The sequence below is a fragment of the Balaenoptera borealis genome (genome assembly GCF_965194805.1).
Source record: "Balaenoptera borealis genome assembly, chromosome: 18".
Classification (NCBI taxonomy): domain Eukaryota; kingdom Metazoa; phylum Chordata; class Mammalia; order Artiodactyla; family Balaenopteridae; genus Balaenoptera; species Balaenoptera borealis.
The window spans coordinates 69,149,095-69,163,295 of NC_138877.1; the positions used below are offsets into that span (position 1 = coordinate 69,149,095).

The 14,201-nt window shown below is 37.9% G+C and overlaps 1 protein-coding gene across 2 annotated transcripts in view; it reads left to right on the forward strand.

Annotated features, from left to right (window-relative positions):
* Positions 1-14,201, forward strand: part of PCCA (propionyl-CoA carboxylase subunit alpha) — a 369,304-nt gene that overhangs the window by 85,968 nt on the left and 269,135 nt on the right. For both annotated transcript variants that reach the window (XM_082366113.1, XM_082366112.1), the window contains exon 7: positions 9,531-9,662. In XM_082366113.1, the coding sequence (XP_082222239.1) occupies positions 9,531-9,662 (132 nt within the window). The remainder of the gene's footprint in view (positions 1-9,530; positions 9,663-14,201) is intronic.

Sequence of the window (14,201 nt, forward strand, 5' to 3'; positions counted from 1 at the left end):
TTTGTTTTACAGTAACATTTATTAGAATTACTGGAACACAAACGCATTCCCACAGGTAGCCCCGTTCAATATGCATTAAACCTTATATAATTATTGTATTTGAAATAGAATTCCTTGTGGGTTTTAGATCATTGGGACCTCGAATCATGAATGTCATACTTTGTTCAATCCAATTGAAATTATTAAAAGAGTTCAAGGTTTTACATAAATAATTTTATATAAACAAATTTAAATTTTTATATATTCAAATTTTATTTTTTAAAAAACATTTCAACATAAAATCCTATTTACATATTTCAAACATCAAGTAAGAAGATCAATCTATATGGAAATTCAACAAGAAGTTCACAGCTGTACTTGCATCTTTAATTAAAGCATTATTACTATTGTATTACAAAGCAAAAATAAGCTTAACTTCTTGAAAATGCCAGGTAGCTGAGTGATAAACTTAACAATTTCATCCAAGAAAATTTAGTGTCATTGACTTGATCATCAGTATTTTGCTAATATATATTTTTTAAATGTTCTAATATTAAAACTAGAATTTCTTTAAAGGAGGAAGGCTAAAATTTATCCAAAAGGCTGACTTTTTAGTTAACTCTAATTTTCTCAGTGTTATTGCTAAAGAAGTTATTGAATTCATTTTCTCTGGGTATCTTCGGTATTGCTTTTCTTTGATTCTTGCCAGTGCAACCAGTCTAAGATTTTACATGATAAAGGAAATCTGTGGAACTAATCCTAGAAACCTCTTTCTGTTTTCTCACAGAACACCTCCAGGCACAGAAAAGACAGAATACTTCATTTGCATTCTTAAACATTAGGAACTTAGAATCTGAGTCTTTCAGCTGGAAATGTTATTGCATCTACATTTCCCGAAGAAAAAAAAAAGGTTAACAGCCCACTCAGGTTTCTGTTAACTCATCTCTTTTTAGTGTCCTGATCTGCACAAAGAGTGTAGAATGTGGAAGCTGAACGCCCAGCCTCTTTCTTCTTAGCAGTCAAGGAGACTCGGGAAATAGGTATCAGTGCTGATTACAGGGAAATAAAAAGAAATCAGATATGCACACAAAAATGGCAAACACTAACAAACTTCAATCTTAGTCTTTTAAAAGGGAAAGAACATTTACAGAATTAACATAGACTACAGTAACTAGAAGTTTTAAAAGTAAACTATTTTCCACATGAGCTTGAAAAGCTTACCCCAAAAGTACAAAGATATTTAGAGATTTATAGTTTGTTTATTTAAATGGTTTCTATTAAATTAATAAGTACCAAAAACCTCTTCTTTGCCCTAAGTACCTTTGTCAGAAACCCAGAACATTTAATAAAAAAAATTTAACTTTTTTGACTTAATAATAGCTGAAAAATAGAAATGAAAATCATTCTGCTGTCAAATATTAGAAATGGAAGGTGTCCTATTGCTGTATTGTTCACTTCCTGTGCGTGAAAAACAAGGTTTTATATTTAACGATATTCCTTCACTAGAAAACCTGACTTCTGCCCATTGTTACAGTGTGGAAACTGTTTCTCTAACTGAATATTGTGCGTGGCTATCATCTGGAAGTAATAATATTACTTGAGTGCATTGTGCCAAGTGGACACTTAATACAGAATATACATTAGACTGAATGAAATCCAGATACTAGTAATACTGACAGAGAAAGACACAGATTCCTTTGGTTAAACTAACTCACAGCATGTACAGTGTACCATAAGTCAAATGCAGTTTGTAAGCATGTCATTAGATTTCAATCGATCTTGCAATTAGCATCCCAAACAAATTGAAAAGCGGTGCTGGTTTATAAATTTATGTTTAGAATTTTAAAGAATCTTTGTCTCCCTTCCAGTACCCTTCCTCCACAACAGTCAAGTTCCTTAAGGTTCTCATCCCAGTGAGTCACATAAGTTGGGTTCTTAATTTGCAAGGAGCAGACTAGCACTTAAGGAAAATGCCTCCTATATATGTAGGGGGTTGGAGGCTGATGGCACCTTCTGCTAGGGTTGTCCTGTACCTCCCTTTGTGGATGCCCCACAGTCAATGTTGAGGAAAATGAATTAGGGTTCATATTCTGGTCTTCTCTAATCGTGCCCACTGCACAGCCTGGGGCTTCCAGTAAGTGCTCGTCCGTACCTTGTACCCAATCTTGGGGTAAAGACCCAGCCGACTGGTATTTACTGATGACCATGGAAACTACACTAGGAATATTTCTCCCTTCTGTGTGTTCAAATGTTGTCCTTATCTTTTATTTCTAATCATTATTTTGAAAAGTACACTGAGTGCAGGTTAAAAGCTAACCACCAAAACAGGGTTCAACCCTGATGTCATAAGCTGAGAGGAGGAGCCTTCCCTCTTTTACACAGTAACTTGTTAGAGCCCAAGTGCCAACTTGGCTGAAATTCCTTCTTGGGACTGAACTGAGTTTTTTGTTTTTAACTTAAAAAAAAAAAGAAAAAGAAAAAAGGGCTGAGTAATATTGTATCAAATACCAGAAGTGGTCTCATTGGAAGCAAAGACTATTTACATTAAATAAGAAATCAGTTTGCAGGTGTTGCATCTGTCACATTTACAGTATAGTGTAATACACTGTGACCAAAAGTGTAATTGAAATACAGCTTCAGGCACTCAGTCCACAGTGAGCGCAGCGTGCCACAGGCGAGTTAAGGGGAGGTAGTGAAAGGGGAGGCGGAAAGCAGGAGGAAGATGAGTTCTCCCTGAGGGTTTCTGGTTTCGTCACGGATTGGACAGCAGTGCAGTCCTCCTCCACTGCCACAGGTGGCCTGATGGACCAGCTTCTGTTGCTCAGAGAATGCAGTCCAAGCTCACCTGTGATTTCAGCAGTGCTCATGGCAACAGGAAGATCTTTTTTCTTTGCAAACAGACACTAGTCAGACGGAATCCCAGATCAACCCTTCCGCCACCATCCTCATGAGCTCTTCTTGGACCTCATACAAAGAGCAAAATCTGAGTGTTTTGGAAGTAGTGATGCTGCAGAGGCTGGATGCTGTCCGGTTAAGCCAGCAAAGGTGATGTTTTGTACTTTATAGTTTTCACATTTAACAGTGGCAGTAGTTGTTACCACTTCGTCAGGCTTCACTTTGTACAAAATGACCATCTACTGAAGCATCCCAGCCAAACGTGAGAATGCACTTTCTTTTTCTCTCTGTCTTTTTTTTTTAAAAAAAAAGCCAAAAAAGTCCCCTGAAGAGGTTAGCAAACCGGCCTGAGAAACGCCTCCCTGGCTGTGGGTGCTGCTGCTGTGGCTGCTCCTGGGCTAGGCGTTGGTTTTACTCCTCTAAGCTGGCGGCTACTCTGAGAATGTTTTCAAAGTTTTTATTGTAGAAGAAGAGACAGATACAGAAAAAAACTATGCAGAACCAGTGTGAGCTTGCGTGAGGAGAGGAATCTTGTAGCCATTACGTAGGTTCAGTCATGAGACATTTGCCCTGAATCCCAGAAGGCCGGTCCGTGTGACCCATCTCAGTCCTAACCTCTGGTCTCTCCCCGGGTGTATCCACTACTTTGACTTATACAGTAATCATTTTCATGCATTTTAAAATAATTTTATGGTCCAAGTGTGCATCCCTGGACACTGTGATTTGTCTTGCCCATTTATTTTCACCTCTGATATGTCCTCTAAATTTCTCTCAATCCATAGGTTCTCCTCACGTACATTTCTCTTCCCTACAGTTTATCTGTCGAAGAAGCTTGGGCTGTTTGACCTGTAGAGTGTCTCTCAGTCTTGACTTAGCTGATTGCATAATCATGGTGCAGTTCTGCATTTCCCTCCATTCTTGGCATTTCCTACAGATTGTCAAACTGGCTTCAGAGATGGGGATCAGACTTAGGTTTCAATTCCTTTGACCAAGACTGTAGGAGGCACATGTCTTGTTACTGCTTTTTAAGATCTAAGCAGCCTTTGAAGCTTACTGTCTATAGCTATTGCTTCATTAGATTGCAAAATGGTGATATTTTAATTCTGACATCTTTTTCATTAATTAATTGGAATATATTTATAAAGAGACTCTTCCCCTCATTTGTTGTTTGGTTTCCTAGTGGTGTAATTCATATAGAAAGAGCAAGATGAGTGTATAATTCTTTATCTTTATTTACTAGTTTTTGAGGTAATAAATTGGTTAACCAGTTAACCAGTTCTTTTTAAAAGTATCGTTATGAAGTCATAGATTTAAACGTATTTTGTAGGTTTAAATCTGTTGGAGTTACTAGTGAAGCTCAAGTTGTCCCTCTTTCGCCAGGGGGACCTAAGTTGGCTCATGGTCTTTTGGACTTGACCCTCATAATCTTTTATAGAGTCCTTGCTCTCTGATCTGACAAGATATTCTAGGCTCATGTTTTACATTTCTTGCTTCAGGCTTTTAATCAGCCACCTTTCTAAGATGCATTGGTTTCTTTGTTTGTTTGTTTGTTTTATTTATTTCATTTATTTATTTCTGGCTGCGTTGGGTCTTTGTTCCTGCGCGTGGGCTTTCTCTAGTTGCGGCGAGCAGGGGCTACTCTTCATTGTGGTGCGCGGGCTTCTCATTGCAGTGGCTTCTCCTGTTGCAGAGCATGGGCTTCAGTAGTTGTGGCACGCAGGCTCAGTAGTTGTGGCTCACGGGCTCTAGAGCTCAGGTTCAGTAGTTGTGGCGCACGGGCTTAGTTGCTCCGCGGCATGTGGGATCTTCCCGGACCAGGGCTCGAACCTGTGTCCCCTGCATTGGCAGGTGGATGATTCTTTTTTTTTTTTTTTTTTTTTTGGCAGGTGGATTCTTAACCACTGCGCCACCAGGGAAGCCCCAGTCTGGTGAGAATTTAAACTTTTCTTTTGTACAAGTCACGTATTCTTTTTTTTTTTTCCTTAAGTAGTATTGCTGGAATGTATCATGGTACTGTTCATTCTGGGTTGAATTTTTCAGGTGTGCTGTAGTATGTTTACTATGTATTTTCAGTTTTAAGAAAGTTTGCTTGAGTTATGGTTTTTAGTATTTTTTCTTTGTTTTAGTCCCCGCCCACCCCCCCACACCAGGCCAAAGACTCCTCTTATCCGTATGTTGGATGTTCTTTGTTTATCTTTAGTATTTGCCATTTTCTCTTGCATTTTAGAAAATATTTCTTTTTTTTATATTTACATTTTTAAAAAGTTTCTTCCTTTGACTATCTCTTGTAAGGCATTATTTGTTTTCTTTATTCACTCTTATTTTCCCTCTAGTTTAGTCTTCACTTCCAAAATTATTATTATTATTATTTATTTATTTTTTTTAAAAGATTTATTGATTGATTGATTGATTACTATGTTGGGTCTTCGTTTCTGTGCTAGGGCTTCCTGTAGTTGTGGCAAGCGGGGGCTACTCTTCATCGCGGTGCGCGGGCCTCTCACTGTTGTGGCCTCTCTTGTTGCGGAGCACAGGTTCCAGACGCGCAGGCTCAGTAGTTGTGGCTCATGGGCCTAGTTGCTCCGCGGCATGTGGGATCCTCCCAGGCCAGGGCGCGAACCCGTGTCCCCTGCATTAGCAGGCAGACTCTCAACCACTGCGCCACCAAGGAAGCCCCAAAATTATTTTCTTTTGCATTTCTAATTCTATCCTTAGGTCTATCACCTCATTTCAGAACATTTCTAATTCTGATATCTTATTTCATGTTTTCTTATTTTAAAATGTCTTTCAGCTTGTTTTGAAATAATAGGTGACAGTTTGATCTGCTGTGTTAGCATGTCTTTCTTGTGCTTTTTTCCCTCCATGGATGTTTTTCTAGTTCTTATTTTTTTCTTATAAAAACAGTGTATGGGATTTTACCTTGACACTTTTATTTTGCTTAGTTTTATGTGTGAAATTAGTTTTCCTCTATGTTGCTTTTTAAAGAGCTATATATTTTTTAAAATCAGTGATACATGTCTGAGAAGTTCAAATACTTGAACAGGGATAGCAGGAAAAGATTTATTCGAGGTCTTGAAAAGATGAATTAACCTTGTAATTTCTTTTATTCTTTTTGATACTCATATTGTTATCAACACATTCAGTGGGTAGCACTAATATGTGCTTTTGAGATAACTGTATTAATTTTTGAAAGCTTTCTCACTGACTCAGTTTTTTAACTCATGTGCTAACTTCTCTGCACCAGTCCTGAAACTGGCCTTTTCTACTAGAAATTCTTTTTTCTTTTATCACGGAATAAAAATTAACGTCCAGAGTCTAGGTCCTTCAGGCAGTTCAGCAGTTTTTCCATGGCTATGGCTCATGTCTGTCTGACCTTAGTTTTACAGTTATCCAAGTAGTAATTCTTTATGAACCTAAAATGTATACATTAAAAAAAAAAACAAACAAACTGGATTCATAGCTTAGCACTTTACTAACTGTCATGGTATTTCTAAGAATGAATTATGTATCATACATTTTAATTTTTACAGATGATGATTATTTCTGCATTTGCAACATAAAGCCTATTGTAAATTAAATCTCTGTTTCCCTAACACATTGCTCAAACCCAACTCTTTTCCCCATTCTTTTATCAAAATATGACCAGAACCATAAAATCACGGAATTTAGAAAGTGAAAACAATCCTTTTTTTTTCTCCAGTCTTAGAGCAGTGATTTCAGCTTTTTGTAATTTCTTTCTTAGGTATCACTACAAAAGTGCTTCCAGTGATGATGAAAAAATTCCTGCTTTTTTCACGACCATTATACATTTACCTGTATTTAGTTATTATATTTATCATTCATGGTAAATTTACAAGTTCCTTGAAAAGCATAGTTTGAGAAGTAAATTTTATTTACTTTTGGCTTTGGCATGCCAAAGAGACTTACTGGTGATTAGGGAAAATGGGTAGCAAAAGATACAGGGTTAACGGTAGAGTATTGAGAGGTTATTAGTGCATAAATTTTGGCCTTAAGTTCTAAGTCACACAAATCACTCTGGTCAAGAACTCAGGACTTTTGAAACATGCTTCATCACTTTGCAATTACCATACTGTCTTATCCTTGCTTTTTTGGTCAAAGAATTAAGGGAGTCAGAGCTATGATACTGCTTTCTTAATTTGCCTTAATTACATTTAAAGGCTAACCCAGGGAGTACTACCAAAACATAAAAAGATAAAGATAGAAAGGAAGTTAGTTTATTGAAACATCTGTTTGAGTAGTTACTCAGTGTACTACTGGCTATTTTTCTTTGTGTTGGATGGGAGAAAGAATAGTCACTAAATGCTTGATGTGAGCTCTCTTTCTTGGTAATTTCGCATTTTGGGGTGAGTAATTTTCCTCAAATTAGAATGCATGAAAAAAGTCTGGTTAATCAGTGGTTCCTGGTCGTTGGGCTCTTGTTAATCAGAAGTTTTACTGTATAATCATAATGTATTTTGGATGTTCTCATTAATGTTATTTCTTCAACTCTTTGTGTAGGCATTCTGATTCCTTGATTACATCTGCCTGGCATAGTGGTATTTAAAACATCATTTATGATAAAAATTCCTCCATCTTAGCAAGTAAAATGAGAATATGGAAAGACAATTGATAGTTAAAACATGATTGTTTCCTCTTGACTTAGTGTTTATTGGGTTGTAGGTTTGGGATAAAGAGAAGTGAGTACGATTGTTGCTCTGGTCCAAAATGACTAGTTTATCCAGCTAGAGACACAGAGTATGTGGAGGTGTAGTCCTACTACCACTTTCCCCTCTTACAGAGCAGTTCCATTTTTCATGTGCTTTACATTTTGGGGGTTTCACATAAAGTTTTTTTTTTTTTTTTTTTAAAGAAAATGATGTTCTGTTAAAACTACATACAAACATTTGATGGAGAGGTACTTAATGAGCATCTGTTATGGCTGAAGAGGTTTCTTATCTAGCATTCTGTTATTGTAACACTGGTAAGTGTTGGTATTTGGGTTCCTATAACGTATTTTGGGGTCCTGTGGACCTAGCTGTCTTATTATTCTAGTGTTCTCTTTTTATCAGGACTTCTGGGTAGAGGACAAGGACTAACAGTTGTGGCACTCAGCTTGGTGTTTTATATTATTATTTATTCAGTGCTTCGATCAAACTTGCAGGGTGGTTATTACCCCCTTGTCACACAAAGAAAGGAGGCTTTAAACTCAGAATCTAAAAATTCCCCTTTCTTCTGTCTTGCTTCTGGGCAGGAGGGAAAGTATACATCCTGAGTTTAAAGGCATTGGCTTTTCTGTACATTTTATCTGAATGATATCATCTACAATTTTTAATTCCGTCCTTTATTTGATGCCTTTAAAAATCCGTATCTCAGCCTGGACCTATCTTCTAACCTCTGGACCTCTCTGTCTGTCTCCTGAACATGGGCACTTGACTATCCCACAGGCATCTCACCTCAGCATGTATAAAGTTGAAACTGTCATATCTCCCAAATATTTATCTCTTCATATATTCCTCTTGTTGTGTCCCTGCTCTACTTCCACCTCCTGCTCTGGGTGGGTTTAATCCTCTTTGCTCACAATGGCTGAGAGCAATCCAAACACCACACTGCAATAGCTACTCTGGATGATATTCTCATAAGGAGAATGAAGCTCCTTTCTAAAGCCGAGAGTCTTTTCAGGCAGCAGTGCCAGTAGATAGAATATGAGATATAAATTATATGATTTATTCGTTATACTGACCCTGACCAAAGGTCATGGGAGAATCAACAGTTAGGTACCTTACTCTGATGATGCCCTGCATACAATCTAATTTTTCCTTTTTCATAGTTAACCTCCGTTCTTTACCTAATGTGACCTCATTCTTTACCTCAGCAAACCCCCTTTTTACTTCTCTAGACCATGCCCTACAGTGGCACTAACTCCATCGGTATTTTTTTCTGTCCCTAATTAGTTTCCATTAGCACTTTGTTTACTTTAATATCATATACACAGAGAGGTGGACCCATTGCTGGGGAACTAATCGTGATTTATATAGACTAGTTTTGACTGAAATCATAACTCTACCTGGTAAATTCCCACTGTACTCTTTACTCATTTCTTATAGTCACAAGGATGTCAACATTGCCTACTTTATTTTGTCTATTTCTCTGAGGTGCTGGTGATCTGCTTCATGTTCCCTTGAATTAGTTGATATTCTGTGGTTTTCATCCATGTTATCCCCTACACTTAGCTTAAAGCCTGGCACAAAGTTGGCGTGTTAAACTAGGCACTGTGCTGCCGGGTATTGAGAATACAAAGATTTATAAGGCATTTTTAAAGGTGAACTTACTGTTTAGATTGGGTGGCAGAATACTAGATATAACTACAACACCACAGAAGTTGCTTTTCCAAAGAATACTGTTAATATCAAGAAAGAGTTCTTCATTACTTCTAGTTATTTTTCTTTGACCTGACTTTCATATATCTTTGTTCACATATACTATATGCAACACAGTATTATATATTGTAATATATTGGCTCAAATGCTTGCTTTTAAGTTGTTCTTGGTCTGTGAGTAACTAGTAAATATACATATGGGTTTTTCTTTTTATAAAATTGTGACTCCATATCAAGCACTGAAATGTTTTTGTTATAAGTTTCTCCTGGCATTTCTTCACAGGCAGCAAAAGATGTCATCTTCATTGGACCTGATACACATGCTATTCAAGCCATGGGTGACAAGATTGAAAGCAAATTATTAGCTAAGAACGCAAAGGTTAACACAATCCCTGGCTTTGATGGAGTGGTCAAGGTGAGAAACTGTTTTACTCTAATCTTTATAGTACATGTCCTGAAGTCAGACATTTTGTCAAAAGTGTAAGATAAAATGCAGTTTTTGCTTTTTAAAATATTCATGTATAGATTAAAAAAATCAATGTTGTTTACACTTGGATTATTTTGAATGGCGTAAGTTAAAAAGAGCAAGAAGCCCCTGAAGCATTGTATTTAACGATCAGTGTTGACTTTTACTTTCGTAGGAAAAAACTTGGTGATATAAAAATGTGCTGTTAGATGTGTGGATTTCATTTGTTGGTGGTATATATTTAATGTTTGAAACATTATGATGTTCTCTGTATCTTTATGGTGAGCTTCTGTCCGTATGCATAAAATGTGAATTGTAAACTTGTTTGGTATAGCTGTGTGTCACTATAGATCCCAAGCACAGCTCCTCAACCAGCAAGCCGCTTTTGCAGATGAAGTCTTCTAAGGAAGAAACGCAGAAATTGGAGTATGTGTCTCCCCTTCCTCTCTGCGCTCCTCCCCACTGCCAAGGAAAAATTATTCATTTTTTTTCTCATGAGAAAAGAGTCCCTATGTAGACTAGAACCTTGTGATTTGAATTAGTCTGCAGGAACTCTTCATCTCAGTGTTTCTTATTGTACCTTCTGGGCTGGGCAGTTCTTCATTGTGCTGGATTATTTCATGAATTACAGGACAGTTAGCAAGCATGGCCCCTGGTTAGTAAATATCCTCAGCTTCTTGCCCATATTTACCTATATTTACCTCAATATGTATTCATCCATTTTTTTTTCTTCTCTCATCTTACAAAGAATAGATGTTCCCCATCCTCTGTAAAGCCAATTCTTCCTCTTATGCTCCAGATATACCCTTTATAGACTTCATGGGCTACAGTGTTCACTCATTATCTTTCCTCTCTTCTGTGTCTTAAAATTCTCCTTGTCTTTTAATGCCTTTCCATTATTATTGCTATTAAAAATGCTCAATCAGTCAAAAGTCTACTGATCCCTGAGCTAAGTGGGAAGCATCTGATGATAAAAGAAACCCGTGATCCCTCACACCACGGTGCTTCCAGTTTAGTGGAAAGAAATATATGTTCCTCCTCTTCAGAGAGCACAGTAGCCTCTTGTCACTCCACAGCTGCCACCTTAGTTCTCTTTCCTTTCACAGCCAAACGTCTTAGAAGAATTGTCCTCACTTGCTTTCATTTCCACACTTTCCCCCTTATCGTTAGTCTACATCTGGCTTCTTTCCTCATTCCCACCGAAATTTCTCTTGAAAAGGCTACTAGCAACCTCTCCCTCTCATGAAATCCAGTGTGTAATTTTTAATCCTGGTCTTGTCAGTCTCTTCAAAGCATTTCAATCTCTTGGTTACTCTTTCCTTCTGGAAATACTCACTTCTGGCACATTACTCAGTTCCAGTTTTGTTTTCGTGTTTCTGGCTGGTTTAAATGCTGCTTCTTAGTTTTCATGCTGATTATTCTTCCTACCTTTGTCCCTTAAATGTTGGTTTCATTATGGGTTTTCTCTTATTGGACAGACTCATTCTAAGCAATATAACTTATTTTTATGGCTACACATCTCAAACCTGTATATCTGTTCTAGATATTGCCTTAGAACTGCATATCCAGTTGCTTCTTAAACAGGTCTGCCTGATGCCTTTGAGGCACCGTACAAGTAACAAGTTGAAGCCGCTCATTATTTTCTGTCTAGCCAGGGATTGGCGTTCTGTGGCTCCATGCACTCCTGTTTTTGTAAATGAAATTTTATTGGAACACAACCATGCTCTTTCCTTTATATGTTGTCCATGGCTGCTTTTCCATGGTAATGGCTGAGTTGAGTAATTGTGTCAGAGACCCACAAAGTCTGGAATATTTACTACCTGGCCTGTTCAGAAAAAGTTTGCTGACTCCTGCTGTAAACTTCTCATTTTTTCCTTTCCTGCCTGAGAAGATGCTGGCACTTTCCACACCATTTCACAAGCTAGAAACTTGGAGTTCCTAATAAATACTGCTACAGAGAATTCACTTAAATATCTTTCTGATCTATTACTTTTATTTTTTTCCTCACACTAACTCCAAGTTCCAACTAACATGATATAGTCTGGATTACTTCACCAGCCTTCTAATTGCTTTCCCTGTAGCCAGTCTTTTTTATTTTTATTTTTTAAATATTTATTTATTTGGCTGCACCGAGTCCTAGTCAGGGCACACGGGATCTTTAGTTGCGGCATGCGAACTCTTAGTTGCGGCATGTGGGATCTAGTTCCCTGACCAGGGATCGAACCCGGGCCCCTTGCACTGGGAGCGTGGAGTCCTAGCCACTGGACCACCAGGGAAGTCCCCTTGTAGCCAGTCTTGGTCTTGGTCCCGTCCAGTTAAATTTCGACACTAAAGCTTGAGTGATGTTTCAGAAATCCAGATTTGATCACATACCTGTGTTTAAAAACTCTTGAATGACTACTCATTTAAATCCTTTGAATAGCTGGCCTTTGTTTCTCTCTTCAGACTGATACTGTGCCAGCTTACCCTTTGCACTGGATGTACCAACCATATATGACATCTTTCAGATTTTTGAAACTTCTGTTCTTAATTCTGACACGTGTGTTGATTCTGCTTCGGTCTTCACTCCTGACTGTCTTCTACACATAGTTTAGGTCTTGGCTTAAACATACATTTCTCACAGAGGCATTCCTTGACTCTATGTATTAGATTAGGCCCTCTACTGAATTTTCCCTTAATACCCTGTACTTCACTTACCACATTTAAAATTATTTGTTTACTCATCTATTCAGTAAATATTTAACAAGTGCACACTGTTTGTCTAACATTGTTTGAAGTGCTGTGGATATAGTAGGGATCAAAGCAGACCAAAACAAAAAAATATTCCTGCCCTCATTGAGCTTATGCTATAGAAAAAGGAGACAAATAATAAATAAGAAAATAAGAAACATAAGACAGGGAACGGGGAGAGGGAACGCTGGAGGGTAGGATACCTGTTGTTTGAATCCCTGTTTTAGGTTCTTTTGGGTATATACTCAGGAGTAGAGTTGCTGGGTCAGATGAAAAGTCTGCGCTTAACGTTTTGAGGAACTTCCCGGCGGCATCCAAGCCTTTGTGTAATCCACTCCTCTTCAGTTTGGGTAAAACCTGTGATTCGCTTCTCTAACTAAGAGACGATGGTAAAGGGTGATGGCATGTCACTCCCTTAATTAAGTTACATTATATGGCAAAGGTGATGGAATATCACTACGTTCACTTACATTAATAGGGCAAAGTAATTGAGTGTCACTCCTGTGATTATGTTTTATTATAAAAGACTCCATTTTAGGAGACTAGAGAACAGATTCTAGGTGCTGGCTTGATGAAGAGAGCAGCCATGTTGAGGAAACCCACATGGCAGTGAACTGTAGACAGCTTCTGAGGATCTAAGTAAAGATGATCTCCATTCGAGAGCCAGCAAAACGGTGGGGGCCTCAGTCATACAGCCTCAAGGAAATAAATTCTGCCAGTCACCTGAATGAACTTGGATTTGTCCCCAGTTGAGCCTCCAAATGCAAATGCAGTCTGGCCCATACCTTGATTGCTGCGTTGAAAGGCCCTGAGCAGAGTATGACAAGTCTTTTCTTTATCAGGCTGTCAACTATTGGGTTTTAGTCCTTCTTTACATTCTTGTTTTAGAGAGTTTGGGTAGTGGTTTTATGAACCTTGGTCTATTCAGCCCTAATACTTCTGCCGGTATAGTTGTATTTTTTTTTTTTTTTTCGAGCAAGAAATCTGGCCTTCTTGAGATCGTCAGTTTGGGCTTGATTTAGTCACAAGGGTAGTGATGAGTCAGAGTCCAAATTAATTCTGTCTTGATGATTAGTAGCAGAGTCCTCAGGAGTTAAAGGACAAACTCATTAGGAGAGCATTTGATCTGGAAATTCTATTTGCATTGTAGATCCTTTCTTATGAAGTCAGTGTGTATAGTGTCTCATAGGAGGAAGGAATGTTCCTTGAATAGAGGTTCAAAGGTGACAGTTGGGGGCTGGGATGTGGGAAATGTGAGGAATATTAGAGATAACCATTATCTGAGTAATTTGTTGATGCTGAGAGAGAGCGTCTGTAAAGATGGAGGGATTTAAGTTTGATAGTGTACCACCAGTATCAGTAAGTAATAATTAGTGAAATCTCTCCTTTTGAGTTGATGGCTGAAATGGGTACTTGATTCGCTTTTGGAACATAGCCTATTATATTTTTTTCCCTCATTTTCTTGGCTAATACAGAACAATTGTTTACTCATTGTTACTTCTGGTTGCAAAATCTGCAGGTGTCTTTATCAAAAGACCGATATTAATTTCTGGAGCGGGAGCATCTAATTTTATCTGTAAGGCCATTAGTTTATTCTGCACCTAGTAATGCAGAACACTAGGTGTTTGAGAGTTTGCTTCCCTGTTTTTCCCTAAGGTGCGCCTCTCAGATGAATCATTCATACCAAAATCTTATGAAAGAGTCTGTTATAATTCTAAATTATCCTTGGTGAAATTATGCCATCTAGAAAGATAAGAA